The following is an 18253-nucleotide window of genomic DNA, read 5'->3' on the forward strand; positions in this document are numbered from 1 at the left end:
GCCTTGGTAATGACCATTATACCCTTGAGCAAATAACTTATGGTTAAGATAAAAACCATTACTTGCCATAATTACTTTGGCTTCTGTCATCTCCTTTTAATATGGGTATACTGATGAAGACTTCAAAATTCACCTATGGAAAAATGTGAATTTCAAATTTATATTTATTAAGTACAGAAATCTATCTTTCCGAATGAGGTTGCTTAGGTTCCAAATTATCCTAAAACCTGGCACCCCAACTAAGGTATTAAAAATTCCATGCTTAAAATAGCTATTTAAACCAAGAGGTATTTTTTTAAAACAATGATCCCATGCCTGTTCACATCCGAATTTTCTCTATGATCATGTTTCTGGTTAACTTTTACCTTCAAATACAATGGAATATTTAATGTAAATGGATGTTCAGAAAGGCCATTTTCATTCAGCCCGTTCAGAGCAGTTGAACATTTCGCCCATCATCATAACATCGTTAATAATCAAGTTTAAACACGTAATAATGTAAGTCTAGTCTTTTTTTACTCCTAAGTGGTGACAAATGTTGCAATAGCATTACTAGATAAATAAATATAACCTAAAATAACACTTGGAGAAAAGCTAGTATTCAACAAAATAACCTGCGTGGCCTTTTAAGTAATGAAGTAACTTACCAAGAATCTTTGGGATCTAATTTCTTCAACCAATTTACTTTAGGGTCCTAGAAGTTGAATTGTACAAAGTACAAATATTTTGACACCTGATCCAAGACACAGTCATGTACATTACAATGTTTCAGTCAATAGATAGCATACAAAAGAAAGTGGTCCTATTAAGAGCTGAAAATTCCTTATTACCTAAATAATAACATAGAAACTTAGAAGTAACATATAGAATAACACAGAAACATACCGAAATAATATCGAAATAATAACAAACAATAGAAACTTACTGTTTCTAATATTGAAAAGTCAACATTTTTCTCCCACATATTTTACTCATAAGCATGGCAAAATGTTACAGGTCTCATTGTCACCACTGCAATATGCATACTGTGATGGAAGCATAACCTGTCTCAATGTAGCCACATTAACTATTTTTGGACACCATGATGATCAACAGTGCCCATTCTCATCTAGAATGAGGCATTGTAGAAGTTTCTTTAAAGCTTAGTAGTGTATTTGTACGAAGTCCTTGTTACGCTGGCAATGCTACCAATAGAGGGAAACAAGCAGAATCAATATTAACAGAGAATCTTACCTTTTGATTGTAGGTGGTGGGGATCTGCCTGGTTCTCAATTTGACACCCTGGAAAAAGAAAAGCATTGCTTACTATTTTAGAGTATATCAAACTGAACACTGAGGAACCTATACAAATACTGTATCAATAGAAATACCAGGTTTAACAAGCACAAAGCCAAGAAAACCAACGATGCCAGATACTGAATTTCTATAGCACTGACCTTTGAACACCCTAGCAGGAGTAAACTGCTGAGTGCAGATACCATGCAGTGCAATTATGACTGAACTGTCACATTCATATTCATATTCGTATTCCCAAATGTGCAATGTTTCTACTGAGAAATGCTTTCACAAACCTCTCAAATTCAAGTTCCTTTAACAAGTACAATAATTTGACCTTTTTTTCTAATTGTCACTGTAATAAGCTGCATTAACTGTATTTTAAGCTACAACTCTAGTCTTTTCCTAATCTTTGCCCAGTCTATATAACTTACAGATGGAATATATACATGTAACTTAACAGATCAAGCAGACTACAAATGTCAAGCTCACTGTTGCTCAAACTGCCAGTTACACAAACCTCTTTTAATGTAATTCATATCCCTATTGATTCAACATATCCATACAGGTTTACGTGACTTTAGGATGAAGTATGTGTAACTGCCAGTTCAATAACAATGCAAAGAACACAGGTAATTTCATTTGGTAGGTCTAGACATGCAGTCTCTTCATTTTCCTTCTCTATACAAATATATAGTAACATTTTTGCCAGTATCTTACTAATTCTGTGTTATACCTGAAATACTGGGATGGTGTACTTAATTTCTATTTTTCATCTTTTGAGTCCTTGATTATTAAAAGTTAAATATTTTACTTACCTCTCAACATGAATGAGTTCAAATCACATTCATTCCTATAGAAAGTACCAATTAAAGATTTAGAAAGGATATATTTCCAGTTATTAAAACTAATACCCAAGTATAAATTTAAGATCCAGTTTTATATAGCCACATCCAGCTCTGTCAGAATTAAGTTTTAGTTCATGCCCTTATCATTCAGCAGTTGAACAGTTAAATTCATCATCTGAACTGTAATCATATTTCCCAAAAGATTATACTGTCACCAATTAAAACTTACCTAAGCGATCACTCAAGAATGGTACAGATGTGTGGTATATGCCAATACCTAAGGTAAAAAAGTAGATTATCTGGTTTTTCATAACGTTTAGTAACTGTCTTTTTCAAACTTTTAGCAACTGTCTTGTAGTTCCTTCCCACAGATCTAACAATAGTCCTGTGAGTAAAGTAAAACCACAGAGTTACTCTATGAGGCGTTTCCAACGACGTGCAGGCTACAGGAAAAGCCCCATCGGGATAGACCTCAACCACTATTTACAAGGTTTTGATTTTTTTTTTAAAGACACAGGATCTGCCGTGTCTTTTGAAAATCGTGTGATTCTTGCTGAATCGCTTGAGCCCAAGGGTTTGAGGCTACAGTGAGATGTGGCAGGATCACATCTCATTGTAGCCTCGAACCGCTGGACTCAAGGGATTATCCTGCCTTAGCCTCCAGAGTAGCTGGGGACCACAGGCACCACTGTGCCCAGCTAGTATTTATATATATAAATAACAAAGTCTAACACTCCATAGGAAAAAATTATGAGCAGAAACTGCAATATGCTCTTACAATATTGCAAACTGTAAAAACTTCCTACCACCTTAATCACAAAAACAGTAATTTCACAATCACATTGTGCTTAGGAGCCAGAGGAATGAAAAATAAAAATAAATACCATCAAGTAGCTCCTGTAGATGAGCCAAAGGAAAAGGATTTAAACTTCAGATTTAAGTTTAAAGCATAACTGTTGTTATGAACTTCAATACTGCAAATAGAGGATGTTGTTTTCCCATTTCAAAGATTTCAACAAATTTTAATTCTTGGCTCAAAATTAGTTGTCATCCATTATAAAATACAGGAAAATGTGCCTGTAAGTTATGACTTTGGCATTATATAACTTTTAATCAAACTCTGCATCATTCAAATTTATGAATTCTTATGACCTATGTAATCTTTTATTATACTATATCTTGCATTAAACCATAAAATCCTCTACCTCACTTTAGATTGTACATTAATACAAAATAATGTTGTAGGCTTCAAGTAGGAATTCCAAAGTTCTGATTATTGCTACAAACTAACAAATTCAGAACCCTCTAATGCTTGCAACTAAAATGAATCTGACACATCACTAAGAAGAATCTAGGATTCTTCTTTTCAGAAATCGATATAATTGGGAATTAAAAGTATGGTAGAAATGTCTCTGAATAAAATGAAACTTGCTTGCTCTGACAACATACTGTTTCCCACACATAAATATGTGGCAACTCAAATTGAGACATACCTTTAACTCCAGACATCATGTTCTCAATAAAAGCCTTTAAAACAAAAAGCCATCATATATATCGTCAACATGAAATTGGAATGCAAAATTAATACTGCTGAGGATTTCCCTCATATCCCATGCTCTTTATCTATTCTACAGTCCTAGAATCAACCTTTTTTTCTTAAGAGACAGGGTCTGTCTTTGTTACCCAGGCTGGAGTAGTGATGCCATCAAAGTTCAGTGCAGCCCCCAATTCTTGGGCTCAATCCTTTTGCCTCAACCTCCCCTTTCTGAGTAGCTCCAACTACAGGCACATGCCCCAATACCCAGCTAATTTTTCAATTTTTGTGGAGATGCCCAGGCTGGTCTTGAACTCCTGGTTTCAAGCAATACTCCCACCTCAATGTGGGGACTACAGACTTGAACCATTGCACCTGGCCTGGAACCAACCTTTATAACTGTCTCAGGTATCATAATATCCCTTCTTATATGTATCAAAACTCATACTGAACAATGAGTTCTGGGTTGCAAAAGAGGATTTATTTTTTGCACCTATCCATAAGTCTTTGTCCACATTAAACAAAAACATACGTTAAGTGCAGTCCTAAAATGCACTACATAGAGTAGTCAGCTTTATCGTGGTGATCAAAATAATGAACACTGGGGTAATCACTGTGGTCCTCCCTGTGTGTACATGTTAAATAAATGTGTATGCCTTTTCTTGAACTAATAAAGTGAAAATGGTAGTTCAAAGTAATATTAGTCCAGGTGCCGTGGCTCACGCCTGTAATCCCAGCACTTTGGGAGGCCAAGGCAGGCAGATCGCCTGAAGTCAGGAGTTCAAGACCATGGTGAAACCCTGTCTCTACTAAAAATACAAACATTAGCTGGGTGTGGTGGCTAACGCCTATAATCCCAGTTACTCAGGAGGCTGTGGCAGAATTGCTTGAACCTAGGAGACAGAGGCTGCAGTAAGCCAAGACTGCACCACTGCACTACAGCCTGGGTGACAGATCAAGAACTGTCTTTAAAAAAAAAGAAAAAAAGTGTTAAAGATACTCTAAATTTGGGAAGGGAAATGAGGTTATTACAATACTAAACATCTGACAGGTCACTTTTGTCATGTCTGAACAAAGCTGGAATAAGAGCATTTCAAATACCCTCTTCAAGATGGTTGGGTGTCAAGTTATTTTGTCTAAGATTTTCTTTTCAAAATTAAAATCACTACACTTCACTGTTTTAATACTCACAGGACACCTGTAAGCTCTTATTCAGAAATCAACTGACAATTTTTCAAATTTTTCTATGTATTTTCTCTGGTGTTTTAATGGTTTTTTCCTCTAATTATTACTACTTCACAAGTTTCTTTCACAAACTTCTTCACAGGGTTGAAATTTTTTTTGTTATAAAGTTCTGGGTTTCAGCATTTCTTCACCACCAGACTGGTATATATATCTCCACATTTATCATCTTTATTCATTTCTATGAAGTTGTTTTTTCTATATGCTTCACCTTTGACATTCATGATCCTGTCACATTTTCAGGGCTCTCTGTCCAGTATTTTTGGCTTTTGTAGCTCTCTTTTTAGACAAAGCAGCTTCTTCAGTACTATCCTCTTCTTCTAAGTATACACTCAGTCTTACAGGGAATTCAGAACTTACTATGAAACTATCCCCCTGCATAAAACAAACAAACAAAAAAATCATGGATTAAGCAATAACTCAAATGGCTTAGTAATTACATATAGCTGAGTGCCCTGGATTACTTCAGATAACCGAGAGACTACATGTAGATGTTAAAAATCTAAATTAACATCTGCTTATTTTTTCATTTGATATCCTAACTAGCAATATTACGTATCAGAATGCTATTTATTAAAAATAGTACTGGAAACCCCATGTTCTTTATCAAGTCTCTAAAAAATTAGTATTTTCCTTCCTGCATTTCCTGCAGCAAACTTACTGAGCTTTTCAAAAGTTAAATGAAGTGTAAGAGAAAAACTAAACACAATTCCTTCTGTACCAACCAACTCCTGCCTTCCCAAAATGGAACAGAAAAAAAGTCACTTACTGCCAATTTGATATCACATTCATTATCTTCAAGATGTTTTGCATCCTCATCCTCTGCTCTGTAACATTAAAATTTATCATCATTGAGATGACAGAATCTTCTATGACCTCATTAGCTGTATATTCCACTCTGAAAACTGAAACTGCAATACTAGTCAAGCAAACAAAATTTGAGAATGCTGTGTTCTAGAGAATTCTAGATGTATTGTGTGCTAAGCTTGGCTCAACTGTAATAATCCCAAGTGTCATACTCTATCTTTGTTCATTATTTAAGTATAACTATATTAAAGGCAAAATATGAAGCAATTAACATAAAATTTAATTTATAACCTATTTCATATGATTCCACTTACGCTGACTCCTCAATAGGAGAAATGGATCCATCATCATCCAAAAATTTGTATCTACGACTATCAAAATCTTCATTTTCTAAATCTTCACCAACATCCATTTGTTTCAATGATTCTTTCAGGTGGTGTTCATACTTCAGTTTTTCAATGTAGTTAAAAAATCCTCTTGCAACAGCTTGCTATATATTAAAAACACCATATGTATGTCAAGATTTTTCTTTCACAACCCAGCAAGTGCCAATTTTCAACAACCCCCTTACCAAAGACTCTGAATTTGCTATCTTAACTACTCCCCACTTGTGGATATATCAAATGCTGTTTATTAAAATTCACATTACAATTATAAACTTACCTAAGCTGGTACCAAGGAAAAGTGAAGTACTACATATCTTGTCATGCCTGGGACTTACTAAAGGCATTTTAAAATGTAAAAACGGGAATAAGATTTCTAATGTTTAATCACCTTAAGAGATTAACTGAAGAGATTAACATGTATTAATCCTCCCAGATAAAATTTCAGGTTCTGGCAAGAACCTGAAACTCTGCATTCATTCAACATACAACTCTCAAATATTTAAAAAAGTCTACTCCTAAGTATTAGGGTATTTTTCAGATGACTGGCTTAGAAACACCTAGGCCTTAAGAATATCCACTGAACATAAGGCATGTGTGGTTTTGGTTTAGGTTACTGCAAAAATAATTTCATGTGAGCTTTTATTATCCCTACTGAGTTTTAGGGTTGTGTTTAAGACCTGAGATGGGATGAGATCAAAGCATTTTATACAAAGAGCCTTGGAGCACTATCTTTTAAATCTGGCCAAAGTAGTAATTGAAGAGATACAAGTCAAGTTTCAGTTAAAGGATGGGGTGGACTTTAGGGGGAAGTCAGTATAGAAGAGTATCGAAATTGCAGACGTGTGTTCCCAGCATATCTGAGACAATTCTAAACTGGCCAACAAATCATTTTGGGCATCTGACTTATGTGTAGCCATATATATAAAATGCTGACTCACCTCAAACGTTAAAATTTTTCTCCAAGGTGGGTTTTTTTCATTCTCTGATTCTAAAAACGGGAATCCAGATCCTTTGCTTCTAAACTGTTTCTTCTTATCTATTAGTGAGGATATAGGATTTCTCCTTCCTTCTGGTCTTCCCCTTGGTCTTCCTGTCGGCTGGTACCTCTTCTTTTTCTTTTTTTTGTACTTCTTTTTCCTGTTCTTGAATCTTTCAAAAATAGCTTTTATAGTCAATGGTATTGGTTCAAAAGATGAGTCACTTGATGAATCACTTGCGTGAACACTTTCAGGTGTACGAACAAATTTTCGATTGGGGTTTCTTTTCCCCCGTTTAGGTGAGTAAGGGATACACTGAGTTTTAAATAAGCTGCTGTCAGAAGAGTTATCACTAGAAAAATGAGAAAAAAATTAATTTCCTCTTCCTTTCTTACTGAATGCTTATTACTAGTAATACCCAGTCCCAAATGTACATTTCTTCCAAGACCAACTCAGGAAAACATATCCAGAATTAAAAATTTTTTAAAGGATGGGCTCAGAACCAGCTGCCTTTCTGCTGACCATCCTACTTAAATAGCTCATAAAGCTACAGCTCTTATTAAAAAGAGTTTTGTAGACGTCGTCTTGCTGTTACCCAGACTGGAGTAGTGGTGCAATCACAGCTCACTGCAACCTCAAACTCCTGGAACTCCAGGGATGCTCCTGACTCAGCCTCCCAAGTAGCTAGCTAGGACTAATGGCATGCACCACTGTGCTCAGCTTAGAAAAAAACTATGTATCTTTCAAGATAAGGTATGAGCTCCACAAAGGCTGTATGGTTCGGTTCACTGCTAAGAGTGAGTAAAACAAACACAGCCTACCAGACAGAAACAGGAAGAGGTAGTCTGGAAGAGATGCTAATATGACCCAAAGAATACATTTTTTTCTTGAAGAATGTGTCCCATTATAATATATTCACATTTTGAATTTAAAGTATTTGCAATGCTATTATCAATCTACATTAATTAGATAAACTTGGAAGGTCAGTGAAATCTGGTTTTCCTTCTTTCCCAATTCCTGAAAATCATCTTTACTGTCACTCATTATATACAATAATTTCTCATAATTCAGATACAATAAATATGATTGAATTCACTCAGTTCTCCAGTAAAAACCCACTTACCTTTGATTTGCAAGTTCCATAGCATCAGATGTCACATGGTCAGGAGAATCTATTCCTGATTTATCCATCAGTTGCTTTGTTTTATAACAGTTTTCTGAAATTATGAAATTTAGTAAATGTGACAAAGCTTCCCTAAATATTGACAAAGTATCTACTATAGTATTCAACATGGTCAGACTATGCCACTGGTTTTAGGTAAAATCATTTGCCGGGGTTAAGCTTCTTATCCATTTCAGATCAATTTCTTTAAAAATAAATCCAGAAATTCTATTCACAGGTTCTTTCAGTTTTTACCCTCTAATTGTATTCAATGGAACAAGATTCCAAAAAAGTACTGTCACTTCCAAAAAAAGCATCTTTCAATATAAGCAGAAAATAGTTTTATCATTAGCCACTTACTAACGTGCAATTACCAATACAGTATTAATGTAAAATTAAAAACCATTTTCCAAGATCAAAGAGGGAATTCCTAAGGCAAAATGTGCCCTATATAAACCAGGAAAAGGATCTCCAATCAACAGACCATTTTAAACTCCTGATCACCTCTCCATTATAATTCCTAGATTCTTCATTCCTAGATTCATTTAAGTAACTGAACTTTGTCATACTGTATCTTTGCCATTATTGGTGGAAACTGACAAGTTCTGAATTCTCAACCTTTTTCAATAAACTATCATAATTCTTTGTGTTTTCATCCCCATGGTAGAGAGTATACAACATGCCAAAAAAAGAAAAAGATTCCTTCTTGTGAGCTAAAAGAAAAAACAAAAACAGGTTGGTCTGGGTGGCTCAGGCCTGTGTAACACAGCACTTTGGGAGGTCGAGGCGGGCGGATCGCTTGAGCCCAGGAGCTCAAGACCAACCTGGACAACGTGGTGAAACTCCGTCTCTACAAAAAATACAAAAATTAGCCGGGCTAGTGGCGCGCGCCTGTGGTCAGGAGGCTGAGGTAGGTGGAATACCTGAGCCTGGGAGGTGGAAGTTGTATGTAGTGAGCCTCAGCACACAAGGAGACCCTTGTCTCTACAAAAAAATTCTTAAGATACTGGCTAGGTGTGGTGACCCGTGCCTGTGCTCCCAGCCACTCGGGAGGATCGCTTGAGCAGAGGTGGAGGTTGCAGTGAGCCGAGATTGCACCACTGCACCCCAGCCTGGACGACAGAACAAGACCCTGTCTCAGAAAAAAAAAAAAAAAAAGAAAAAACAATAGGCATGGCAACAAAAATTAAAGATAACTACTTATTTCACTATTGTACTTGCCTTAGTCAATCTCTTGTCTCATTCTGTAGCTTCTTGGGACCTAATATGAGTCATTGCATATAAATCCTAGAATGAACTAGCAAAATATTTAAAATATAAAACGATAAGGTTACCAAGAGCTCAGATTTGTTAAATGCCCAATGGACCCCTGTGGTAATTTTCTGGTAGTACGTCTTATTAGCTTTCTTAAGTACAAGATTCTACGAAGTCATTATATATCGAATGCTCAAAAACGGAATTCAACAAAAATTTGGCCCCATGCATTAATGGTATACCTGTGGTTAATTTTTTTTTAAAGTAGGGATTATCAAAATAAAGCTAGCTCAAGAATCACTTTTTTCTTAGTGTTTAGAAGACACTCCTACTTGGGTGTCGATGCCTCCGCTGGAATTCTGCAATTCTTAGAGGCCACGTGGGCAGAAAGCGGCGCTTTACCCGGAGCTAATTCTGTGACCACCAGCGCGTCTCTCCGGGCAGCGCCTAACCTCCAGGAAACCGGCGCTATCAATGGGTACCTCACATATGAAGGTTAAATCATTTAAATTACGTAAGAAGGTTAAACTTGTCTGCAACACGTTTTAACACCTCCATCTCAAGATATAATGAAGCCCGCCCACACTACAACCACGTTTGTGGGCCTCATACCAGCCGCGTGGCGCGGAGTGGCCTGCAACCGTGATCCCTTCACCCCCTCGACCCGACTTCCGAGGCTCGATCCTCCGGAACAACGCAGGGGCCGAAACCCCATATATGCAATGCCTCCCCTGCCCAACAAGCCCAGACGGCCTTGCCCTCTTGGCAACCTACCTAAAACCGCCTCACACCGGCCCCAACCACGCACTAGCTGCCCGTAACCCAGGCCTCGGGCCAAAACCTGCGACTGGCCTGGTGCGTGAGTCCTGGAGATTTGCACACACCACCCTTCCGATTTCAGTCCTCCAACTCCAGAAAACTAGCCGATATCCTCCAATCGCGCGGAAGAAAAGGGTGGGATATCCCCGCGGCCCAAGTAATAGTCAGGCAGAAATCTCGCGATACAATTTAGCTCCCGGGAAGAAGGCGAGCGGTGGGAGGAGACGCGACGCGGGGGCGCCATGTTTCTCGCCGCGCAGGGAGGAGCGACTAACGTGGGCGGAGCTGTAGCTCGCGTACTCTGAGGAGGCGGGGTTGGCGTAGGCGGAGATCGGGACTCCGGTGTTTTGCTTGCGTGACGGATTCGGTGAGTGGAATAGCCAAGAACATTTCGGCAAATAACAAAAAGAAAATGTGCGGTCAATTGTGAGTGGATGAGAAATGCGAGGAAACAGCCTCTCAGCCCGGGTCGTTTCCGGTGGTCTCGCGTTTGCTGAGCTGTCTAAACCTGGTCCCGAGTGTGTGGTGAGGGTGACGGGTGGGATGTGTGCCTGAGTGTTTTGTCATCCTGTGTCTACTTTTGCCTTCAAAACCCTTGTGTGTGAAAATATTCGGGAAGGTTACTCGAAGTTTCTAACCTTTGCGCTGGACGCCAGTGTTATTCCGTAGCACGCCCAGGTCTCCTCCCCACCTTTGCACCTGTTTCGGGAGCGCACCCTTTCTGCCTCCCAGGAATTGGCTAACACGTCACAAGTGAGACCTGTGGAGGATTTCTTTTTCCTAAGTTTCCTCCTACATCCCCCCGCCTCCCACCATTAGTTCCTTGACCGGTTCCTGAGTTAAGATTAAGCAGTGTAGGCCGGGCGCGGTGGCTTAAGCCTGTAATCCCAGCACTTTGGGAGGCCGAGGCGGGCGGATCACGAGGTCAGGAGATCGAGACCATCGTAGCTAACATGGTGAAACCCCGTCTCTACTTAAAAAAAAAAAAAAAAAAAAGATTAAGCAGTGTAAACTAGTTTTGGTGGGGTTTTTTTCTTCGAAAGTTTTTTGTTTTGTTTTGTTTTTTGCTTTTGTTTTTGTTTTTGTTTTGAGGCCGAGTTTCGCTCTTGTTGCCCAGGCTGGAGTGCAATGGCACGATCTTGGCTCACCACAACCTCCGCTTCCCGGGTTCAAGCGACTCTCCTGCTTCAGCCTCCCAAGTGGCTGAGATTACAGGCATGCGCCACCATGCCCGGCTAATTTTTTAGTATTTTTAGTAGACACAGGGTTTCTCCATGTTGGTCAGGCTGGTCTCGAACTCCCGACCTCAGGTGATCCGCCCGCCTCGGCCTCCCAAAGTGCTGGGATTACAGGCCTGAGCCACCGGCCTCCCAAAGAAATTTTAAAAAGGAATAAACTGGTTTGATTTTTCTGGTTTCAAACTTCTGTTTTCATAAGGTAAACCACAAAAACTAGTAAAGCTGTCTAGTCTTATTTTATAGTTAACATCATTTTAGGATAGAGCGTGCCTTAAACCCTCCTTTGCTCCATAGATTGGACAATTTCGGGGATAAAAAGTCTGACACTTCATTTGATCCACAGGGGCTGGGCAGTGACTAAGCTCCAGGACTGGTATAGCATGTCCCTCACTGCCATATTCAGCAGCAAGCCTAGCTGTGTAATTTGTGAGGCTCAATGCAAAATGTAAATGCAGCATCCCTTGTCCAAAAAGAAGGGGAAAAGTGGTATTAAAAGGCAGGAACAATTAACTCCTAATGCAGAATCACTGAAATTTCACATTTCATTTTGTATTTTTTTTTTTTTTTTTTTTTTTTTTCTTGTAAGAGACGGAGTCTTGCTCTGTCGCCCAGGCTGGAGTGCAGTGGCCCGATCTCAGCTCACTGCAACCCCCACCTCCCAGGCTCAAGAGATCCACCCATCTCAGCTTCCCAAGTGGCTGGGACTACAGGCGCCCGCCACCACACCCGGCTAATTTTTGTACTTTTAGTAGAGACCAGGTTTCACCATGTTGGCCAGGCAGGTCTCAAACTCCTGACCTCAAGTGATCCACCTGCCTCGGCCTCCCAAAGTGCTGGGAGTACAGGCGTGAACCACCGCGCCCGGCCACATTTCATATTCGTTTGTTTGTTTTATAGAGACGGTCTTGCTCTGTCACCCAGGCTGGAGTGCAGTTGAAGCAAGATATTTCTCAGACCCCTTCGCGGTTCTTGGGGCTGCGGTGTCTCCCTTTCTCAGCCTGCAGCTCTCGACTCCTCGCGGGAGGGGGCGCGCGAGTGAATGAGGTGGGAACTGGAGTGCTGGAAGCCAGGAACTCCACTCACTCAGGCCTGCTGCGCCCCACCCTTTATGGGAGGTTGCGTGGGGGTGAGCAGATGCTGGAGCCCGAGCGAGTGGTCTCCTGCAGGAGCGAACTCCATGCAGGCCGTGCGGCTGTGTCTGAGGGATGCCCGCGACTCCTGAAGACCCACAACCTGTCTCACAATCTGTCATGGTTGTGAAAAGTTGAGAGAATGTCTGCACAGTGTCTAACGGTGTCTGGTACACAGTGTGCACTCAAATGGTAACCAGTTTAGTTGCGATAGTTGGTCTACCCCTTCAGGTGTTAACCTCTGCAGCTCCATTTCCTTTCTAGACCCTATTTCTGGGCCATCGCCTCCCACCAATTAGGCAGGAAAATATTGTTTGCCTCTATCTGGCCCAAGGCTGTGTTCCTGGAGTTTATGTGAGAACCTAACCCCTTTCTCAGCTCCAACTGTAACCCTCTCCCCACCTCCAACACACACATACACGTGCTACCACACTGCCTACAGTGCCATCACCCTGCCTGAAGTTCACCTCATTTTAGGATTGGGCGGGCCTTCATAATTTAAATTTTATTATGAAAAAGTGATAGGCTAAGGAACTCATTTAATTTTTTGTCTAAATGTCAAATATAGAGTAGAAAGCTCAAATATCTGTTATAGAAATACTTGAGAGTCCTGTATGCACTGTTATCCACAACCATTTAAACACTTATCCACAAATCCCTAGTAAGGACCCCTAATAAGTACATTTCTAAACCAGTTATTCAAGCTACATCCTCCCAGGATTGGACTTTGTTTCTACTTTGGTAGGGGCATAAATAAACAGAAACAACTGACCTAACTTTTTACTAAAGAAAAGAGATAATAAAGGGAATACAATTAAGATTACATTTGGATTTTAACTTGTGTTTTTATTCCTACTGCCAGCAAAAATATCTAAAGTGCTTTTATTATCATTATAAATGAATATACTACTCATTGTGCAGATTTTGACGTGTTCATAAATAAGTACCCAATGTTTGTTTGATAAAGAATGTGATAAAATGTTAACATTTGGGAAATCTGGTGAAGAATATACAGGAATTATTTGTATGTAATATCTGTTAATCTGAAATTATTTAAAAGAAAAAGTTAAACTGTCTCATTCCTGAACAATTATAAATTATTCAACCCAAAACTGAAGGGGGCCTGCCCCTCCACTCGTGTGGGTATTTCTTGTCAGGTGGGACAAGAGACTGAGAAAAGAAATAAGACACAGAGACAAAGTATAGAGAAAGAACAGTGGGCCCAGGGGACCGGCACCGGCACTGGTCTCCGAGTTCCCTCAGTATTTATTGATTACTATTTTCACTGTCTCGGAAAGGGGAGTATGACAGGACAACAGGGTGATGGTGGGGAGAAGGTCAGCAGGAAAACGTGAGTAAAGGAATCTGCGTCATAAATAAGTTCAAGGGAAGGTACTGTGCCTGGACGTGTACATAGGCTGGATTTATGTTTCTCTTTACCCAGACATCTAAGTGTAGCAAAGAGTAACAGAGCAGTATTGCTGCCAGCATATCTCCCCTCCAGCCACAGCATGGTTTTCTCCTGTATCAGAATAGAACGAATAGTCGGCTTTACACGGAGACATTCCGTTCCCAGGGATATGTGGGAAACAGAGGCCTTCCTCTTATCTCAACGGCAAAGAGGCCTTCCTCTTTTACTAATCCTCCTCAGCACAGACCCTTTATGGGTGTGGGGCTGGGGGACGGTTAGGTCTTTCCCTTCCCACGAGGCCATATCTCAGGCTGTCTCAGTGGGGGGAAACCTTGGACAATACCCAGGCTTTCTCGGGTAGAGGTCCCTGCAGCTTTCCGTGGTGCATCATGTCCCTGGTTAGTAGAGAATGGAGAATGGCGATGACTTTTACCAGGCATACTGTCTGCAAATATATTGTTAACAAGGCACATCCTGCACAGCCCTGAATCCCTTAAACCTTGATTCAATACAGCACATGTTTCTGTGATCACAGGGTTGGGACTAAAGTTACAGATTAACAGCATCTCCAATCAGAACAATTTTTCTTTGTACAGATCAAAATGGAGTTCCTTTTGTCTTCCTTTTCCGCATAGACACAGTAACAGTCTGATCTCTCTTTTCCTCACACAAAACTATGTTTAAAATAATTTAAGTATGATTATGTAAGATTCGGGGGCCGGGCGTGGTGGCTCACGCCTGTAATCCTAGCACTTTGGGAGTCCGAGGCAAGTGGATTGCTTGAGCTCAGGAGTTTGAGACCAGCCTGGGCAACATGGTGAAACCCCGTCTCTACTAAAATACAAAAAATTAGTCGGGCGTGATGGCACACGCCTGTAATCCCAGCCACTAGGGAGACTGAGACAGGAGAATCACTTGAACCTGGGAGGCGGAGGTTGCAGTGAGCCAAGATGGTGCCATAGTGCACTCCAGCCTGGGTGACAGAGCGAGACTCCATCTCAAAAAAAAAAAGAGATTTGGGACGCTTTATAAACAGTTATATATATTTGGGAGATTAGATTACATATATTAAATCAAGAACAATAAAAGCTGGTATTTGATAAAGTACTGAAGTAAATGTAACATCCTAAATGTATGTAATAGAATGGTTATAGAGGATATGTTGTTGAAAAGTACTGGAACTAGAAACCCAGTTTCTAAACAACCTACGAATCTTTGGAAAATTAGAAAAAAAAATTTAGAAGAATATTTCAGATGACTGAAGATCACCTTTCCACTTGCTAAATAGGCATGTTAAGGGCAGAGGCCACTCAGATTAATGAAGTGTTCTATTAACAATTTTAATGAGAACTCCTGCAGTACTCTTAGAAACACCCTTAAGAGTCTTGTCTGTGTTCCCTGTTGTGATTGGCCTGGAGTAGGATACCTGTCTACCTCATATTACTTGTATTTTTCCCTGCCTTCATTTTATCTCCCTCTGGTTGCACACTTCATCACTGAACACTTAAGGTAAGATACTAATCTCTGTGTATGTGTACTTATTTGTTACAAAGTATACTTGGCATATATTTTATTTTTTAGTTGCAATGATAGAAAAGCATATATTTAACTATCAAATTATAATTGGGTAGATTATCAGAATTGAACATTAAATCTGTTTACCACGAAAGTATATTTATTTGTAAATGAAAATAAAAATTTGAATTTCAAAGGCTAATCATTCCATAAAAGTTTCCATTCGTATTTGTAATTTAAATTTTATTTTGACAAAATGATAGTCTAAGGAGCTCATTTAATTTTTGGCCTAAATGTGAAATATAGAATAGAAAACACATATCTATTATAGAAATACTTGCGATCCTATATGTACTGTACAAATCCTATATGTACTATTATCTACAACCATTTAAAAACACTTATCCATAAACTCCTAATAAGTACCTTTTGCTTCAAGACCTATATTCCTTAGACCAACCATTAGAAAATTGGATGTTCACTCCAGCTATATGATTTTAAAAAAGAAAATGAATTGGCTGGGAGCAGTAACTCACACTTGTAATCCCAGCATTTTGGGAGGCAGAGGTGGGAGGATCGCTTGAGACCAGGAATTCAGGATCAGCTTAGGCAACATAGCAAGATCGTGTTTCTATTAAAAAATTAGTTTTAAATTTTAAATTAAAATAAAATAAAGTATAAGTATTAAAAGGTCACTTGTCTGTTTCTCACTTGGAATATTAAATACTAGAAGCTGTGTTTGCCTTTTTGTGAAGATAGAAACCTAAATGCCCTTTTGTTCTGTTTATATGTTTGAATGCTAAAGGTTCATTTCCAAAACAGAAGCAGTTCATACTTGGTGCACTGTGGACTCTTGTGATAATTAACCAAGAGTAACTCTATTTGTCCAACCTCACACCTAAAGAAGAAAGAAAATGACTTGTGCTGAGTTTTCTTTTCATGTACCAAGTCTAGAAGAGCTTGCTGGAGGTAAAAACAATATTAACTTTGGATTTTTAAAAATTATCCCAAGAGAAAATTCTTTTAAAAAGATTCTAAGATCTATCTGTATCTTACTACTTACCTATATCTGTATCTTACTTATCAAAATAATACTTTTGGTATGGAATTCATTTTCCATTTCAGTTTCTGTTCTGTCCCATTTTTATTGAGAAAATCCAAAATTCTGTCCCTCCAAAAAAACTAAAATTATAATTTATAAATTCTTTTTTCTTTCACTTATAGATTATTGATGATACCAACTTTACAAGATGTAAATGATTAGTAATCCAAGACTTAAGCATGTGTGATGCCCAAAGAGTTGCACAATTTTGCTTTACTTTTTTCACTTACATTATTCTTTAAATGTATATTCTACTGTTGTATGTTAATCGTATTCCCAATATAATTCCCCCACACCACTGATAATGACAGACTGCCAGTGAACTTGCTTTGATTTCTCTCTGTGTTTATTTTTATATATTTCACCTTGTTCAAACAAGTATTTAAGGCAGTTTCCCAAGATAAATTAGGAGGGAAGATAGGCAAAAAAAAAGGAAAACAAAAACGGGCACACAAAATGAAGCCAGGAATAGTTCTTATCCAAAACTGTAAAGTCTGTCAGAATACCAACCTTTATTTGACAACCTCTAGGTTCTGTTCTGATGGTAACTATATACCTTCCCTTGTTTCTCAAAATGTGTTGTTCTGGTAGTTCGTTTGTCATCCTGATAAGGTCGAAGTCAAGAAATAGACTCATTTTTGCTTTGTTGTAACTTTTTTTATAATCTTATAATAATCTTATAATCTTTTTTTCCCCCCAATTGAATGGTAGCTAGTAAACAATCTGTATTGTTTGGCCTGTATTTCTTTTTCATCAATCTGTCTTCCCTAATATGACAGGGTAGCTAGGAATTTTTTCTTTTTCTTTTCTCTTTTTGTAGACATAGGATCTTGCCCTATTGCCCAGGATGCTCTTGAACTCCTGACCTCACTTGATCCTCCTGCCTCGGCCACCCAAAGTGTTGGGATTATAGGCATGAGCTACCATGCTTGGCCAGATTTTTTCTTTTATTACTTTTCTAGAACCTGTTTTCACTTTTGTGTTTGTTTCTCTTTTCCTTCTATATGTGCAGGATATATTCAGTAAAAGTAGAAATTTTATGGCCTGGTACAGTGACTCATGCCTGTAATCTCAACACTTTAGGAGGCCGAGGTGGACAGATCACTTGAGGTCAGGAGTTCAAGACCAGCCTGGCCAACATGGCAAAACCCCATCCCTACTAAAAATACAAAAATTAGCTGGGCGTGATGGTGTGTGCCAGTAATTCCAGTTATTCAGGAGTCTGAGTCACAAAGAATCACTTGAACCCAGGAGGCAGAAGTTATGTTGAGCCAAGATCGTGCCACTGTACTTCAGCCTAGGTGACAATGTGAGACTCAGTCTCAAAAAAAAAAAAAAAAAAAATTGACCAGGTATGGTAGCTCATGCCTGTAATCCTGGCACTTTGGGAGGCCAAGGCGGGTGGATCACCTGAGGTCAGGAGTTCGAGACCAGCCTGACCAACAAGGTGAAATCCAATCTCTACTGAAAACACAAAAATTAGCTGGACGTGGTGGCAGGCACCTGTAGTCCCAGCTACTCAGGAGGCTGAGACAGGAGAATTGCTTGAACCC

General features: G+C 39.1%; 2 protein-coding genes across 4 annotated transcripts in view; one reads left to right on the forward strand and one right to left on the reverse strand.

Moving 5' to 3' along the window:
• Nucleotides 1–4896: 4896 nt before the first annotated feature.
• On the reverse strand, nucleotides 4897–10481 carry TAF1D (TATA box binding protein (TBP)-associated factor, RNA polymerase I, D, 41kDa). Its single transcript, XM_011995010.1, has 6 exons — nucleotides 10260–10481; nucleotides 8193–8286; nucleotides 7031–7421; nucleotides 6021–6196; nucleotides 5669–5726; nucleotides 4897–5274 (listed from the first exon to the last, which is right to left on the reverse strand). Exons 2-6 carry the CDS (start codon nucleotides 8258–8260, stop codon nucleotides 5131–5133), a joined length of 837 nt encoding a protein of 278 aa, XP_011850400.1. The 5' UTR covers nucleotides 8261–8286; nucleotides 10260–10481; the 3' UTR covers nucleotides 4897–5130.
• A 56-nt stretch (nucleotides 10482–10537) lies between these two features.
• The window catches only part of LOC105550127 (chromosome unknown open reading frame, human C11orf54), a 21218-nt gene continuing 13502 nt past the window's right edge, over nucleotides 10538–18253 (forward strand). The window contains exons 1-2 of one of the 3 annotated variants that reach the window (XM_011995012.1): nucleotides 10538–10671; nucleotides 16421–16567. In XM_011995012.1, the coding sequence (XP_011850402.1) occupies nucleotides 16513–16567 (55 nt within the window). In that variant the 5' untranslated portion in view covers nucleotides 10538–10671; nucleotides 16421–16512. Of the gene's footprint in view, nucleotides 10672–15602; nucleotides 16568–18253 lie in introns of those variants that run through there. The other 2 variants (XM_011995013.1, XM_011995014.1) reach the window with 2 other exon arrangements.

The sequence above is a fragment of the Mandrillus leucophaeus genome, unplaced genomic scaffold (assembly GCF_000951045.1).
Source record: "Mandrillus leucophaeus isolate KB7577 unplaced genomic scaffold, Mleu.le_1.0 Scaffold465, whole genome shotgun sequence".
Classification (NCBI taxonomy): Eukaryota; Metazoa; Chordata; class Mammalia; order Primates; family Cercopithecidae; genus Mandrillus; species Mandrillus leucophaeus.

Coding starts and splice junctions, on each gene's coding strand:
- TAF1D (XM_011995010.1), bottom strand. CDS start 8,260: ATGGATAAATCAGGAATAGATTCTCCTGACCATGTGACATCTGATGCT. Junction 6,197..7,030: donor GAAAAATTTTAACGTTTGAG/GTGAGTCAGCAT, acceptor TTTAATATATAG/CAAGCTGTTGCAAGAGGATT. Junction 5,727..6,020: donor TCTCCTATTGAGGAGTCAGC/GTAAGTGGAATC, acceptor TTAATGTTACAG/AGCAGAGGATGAGGATGCAA.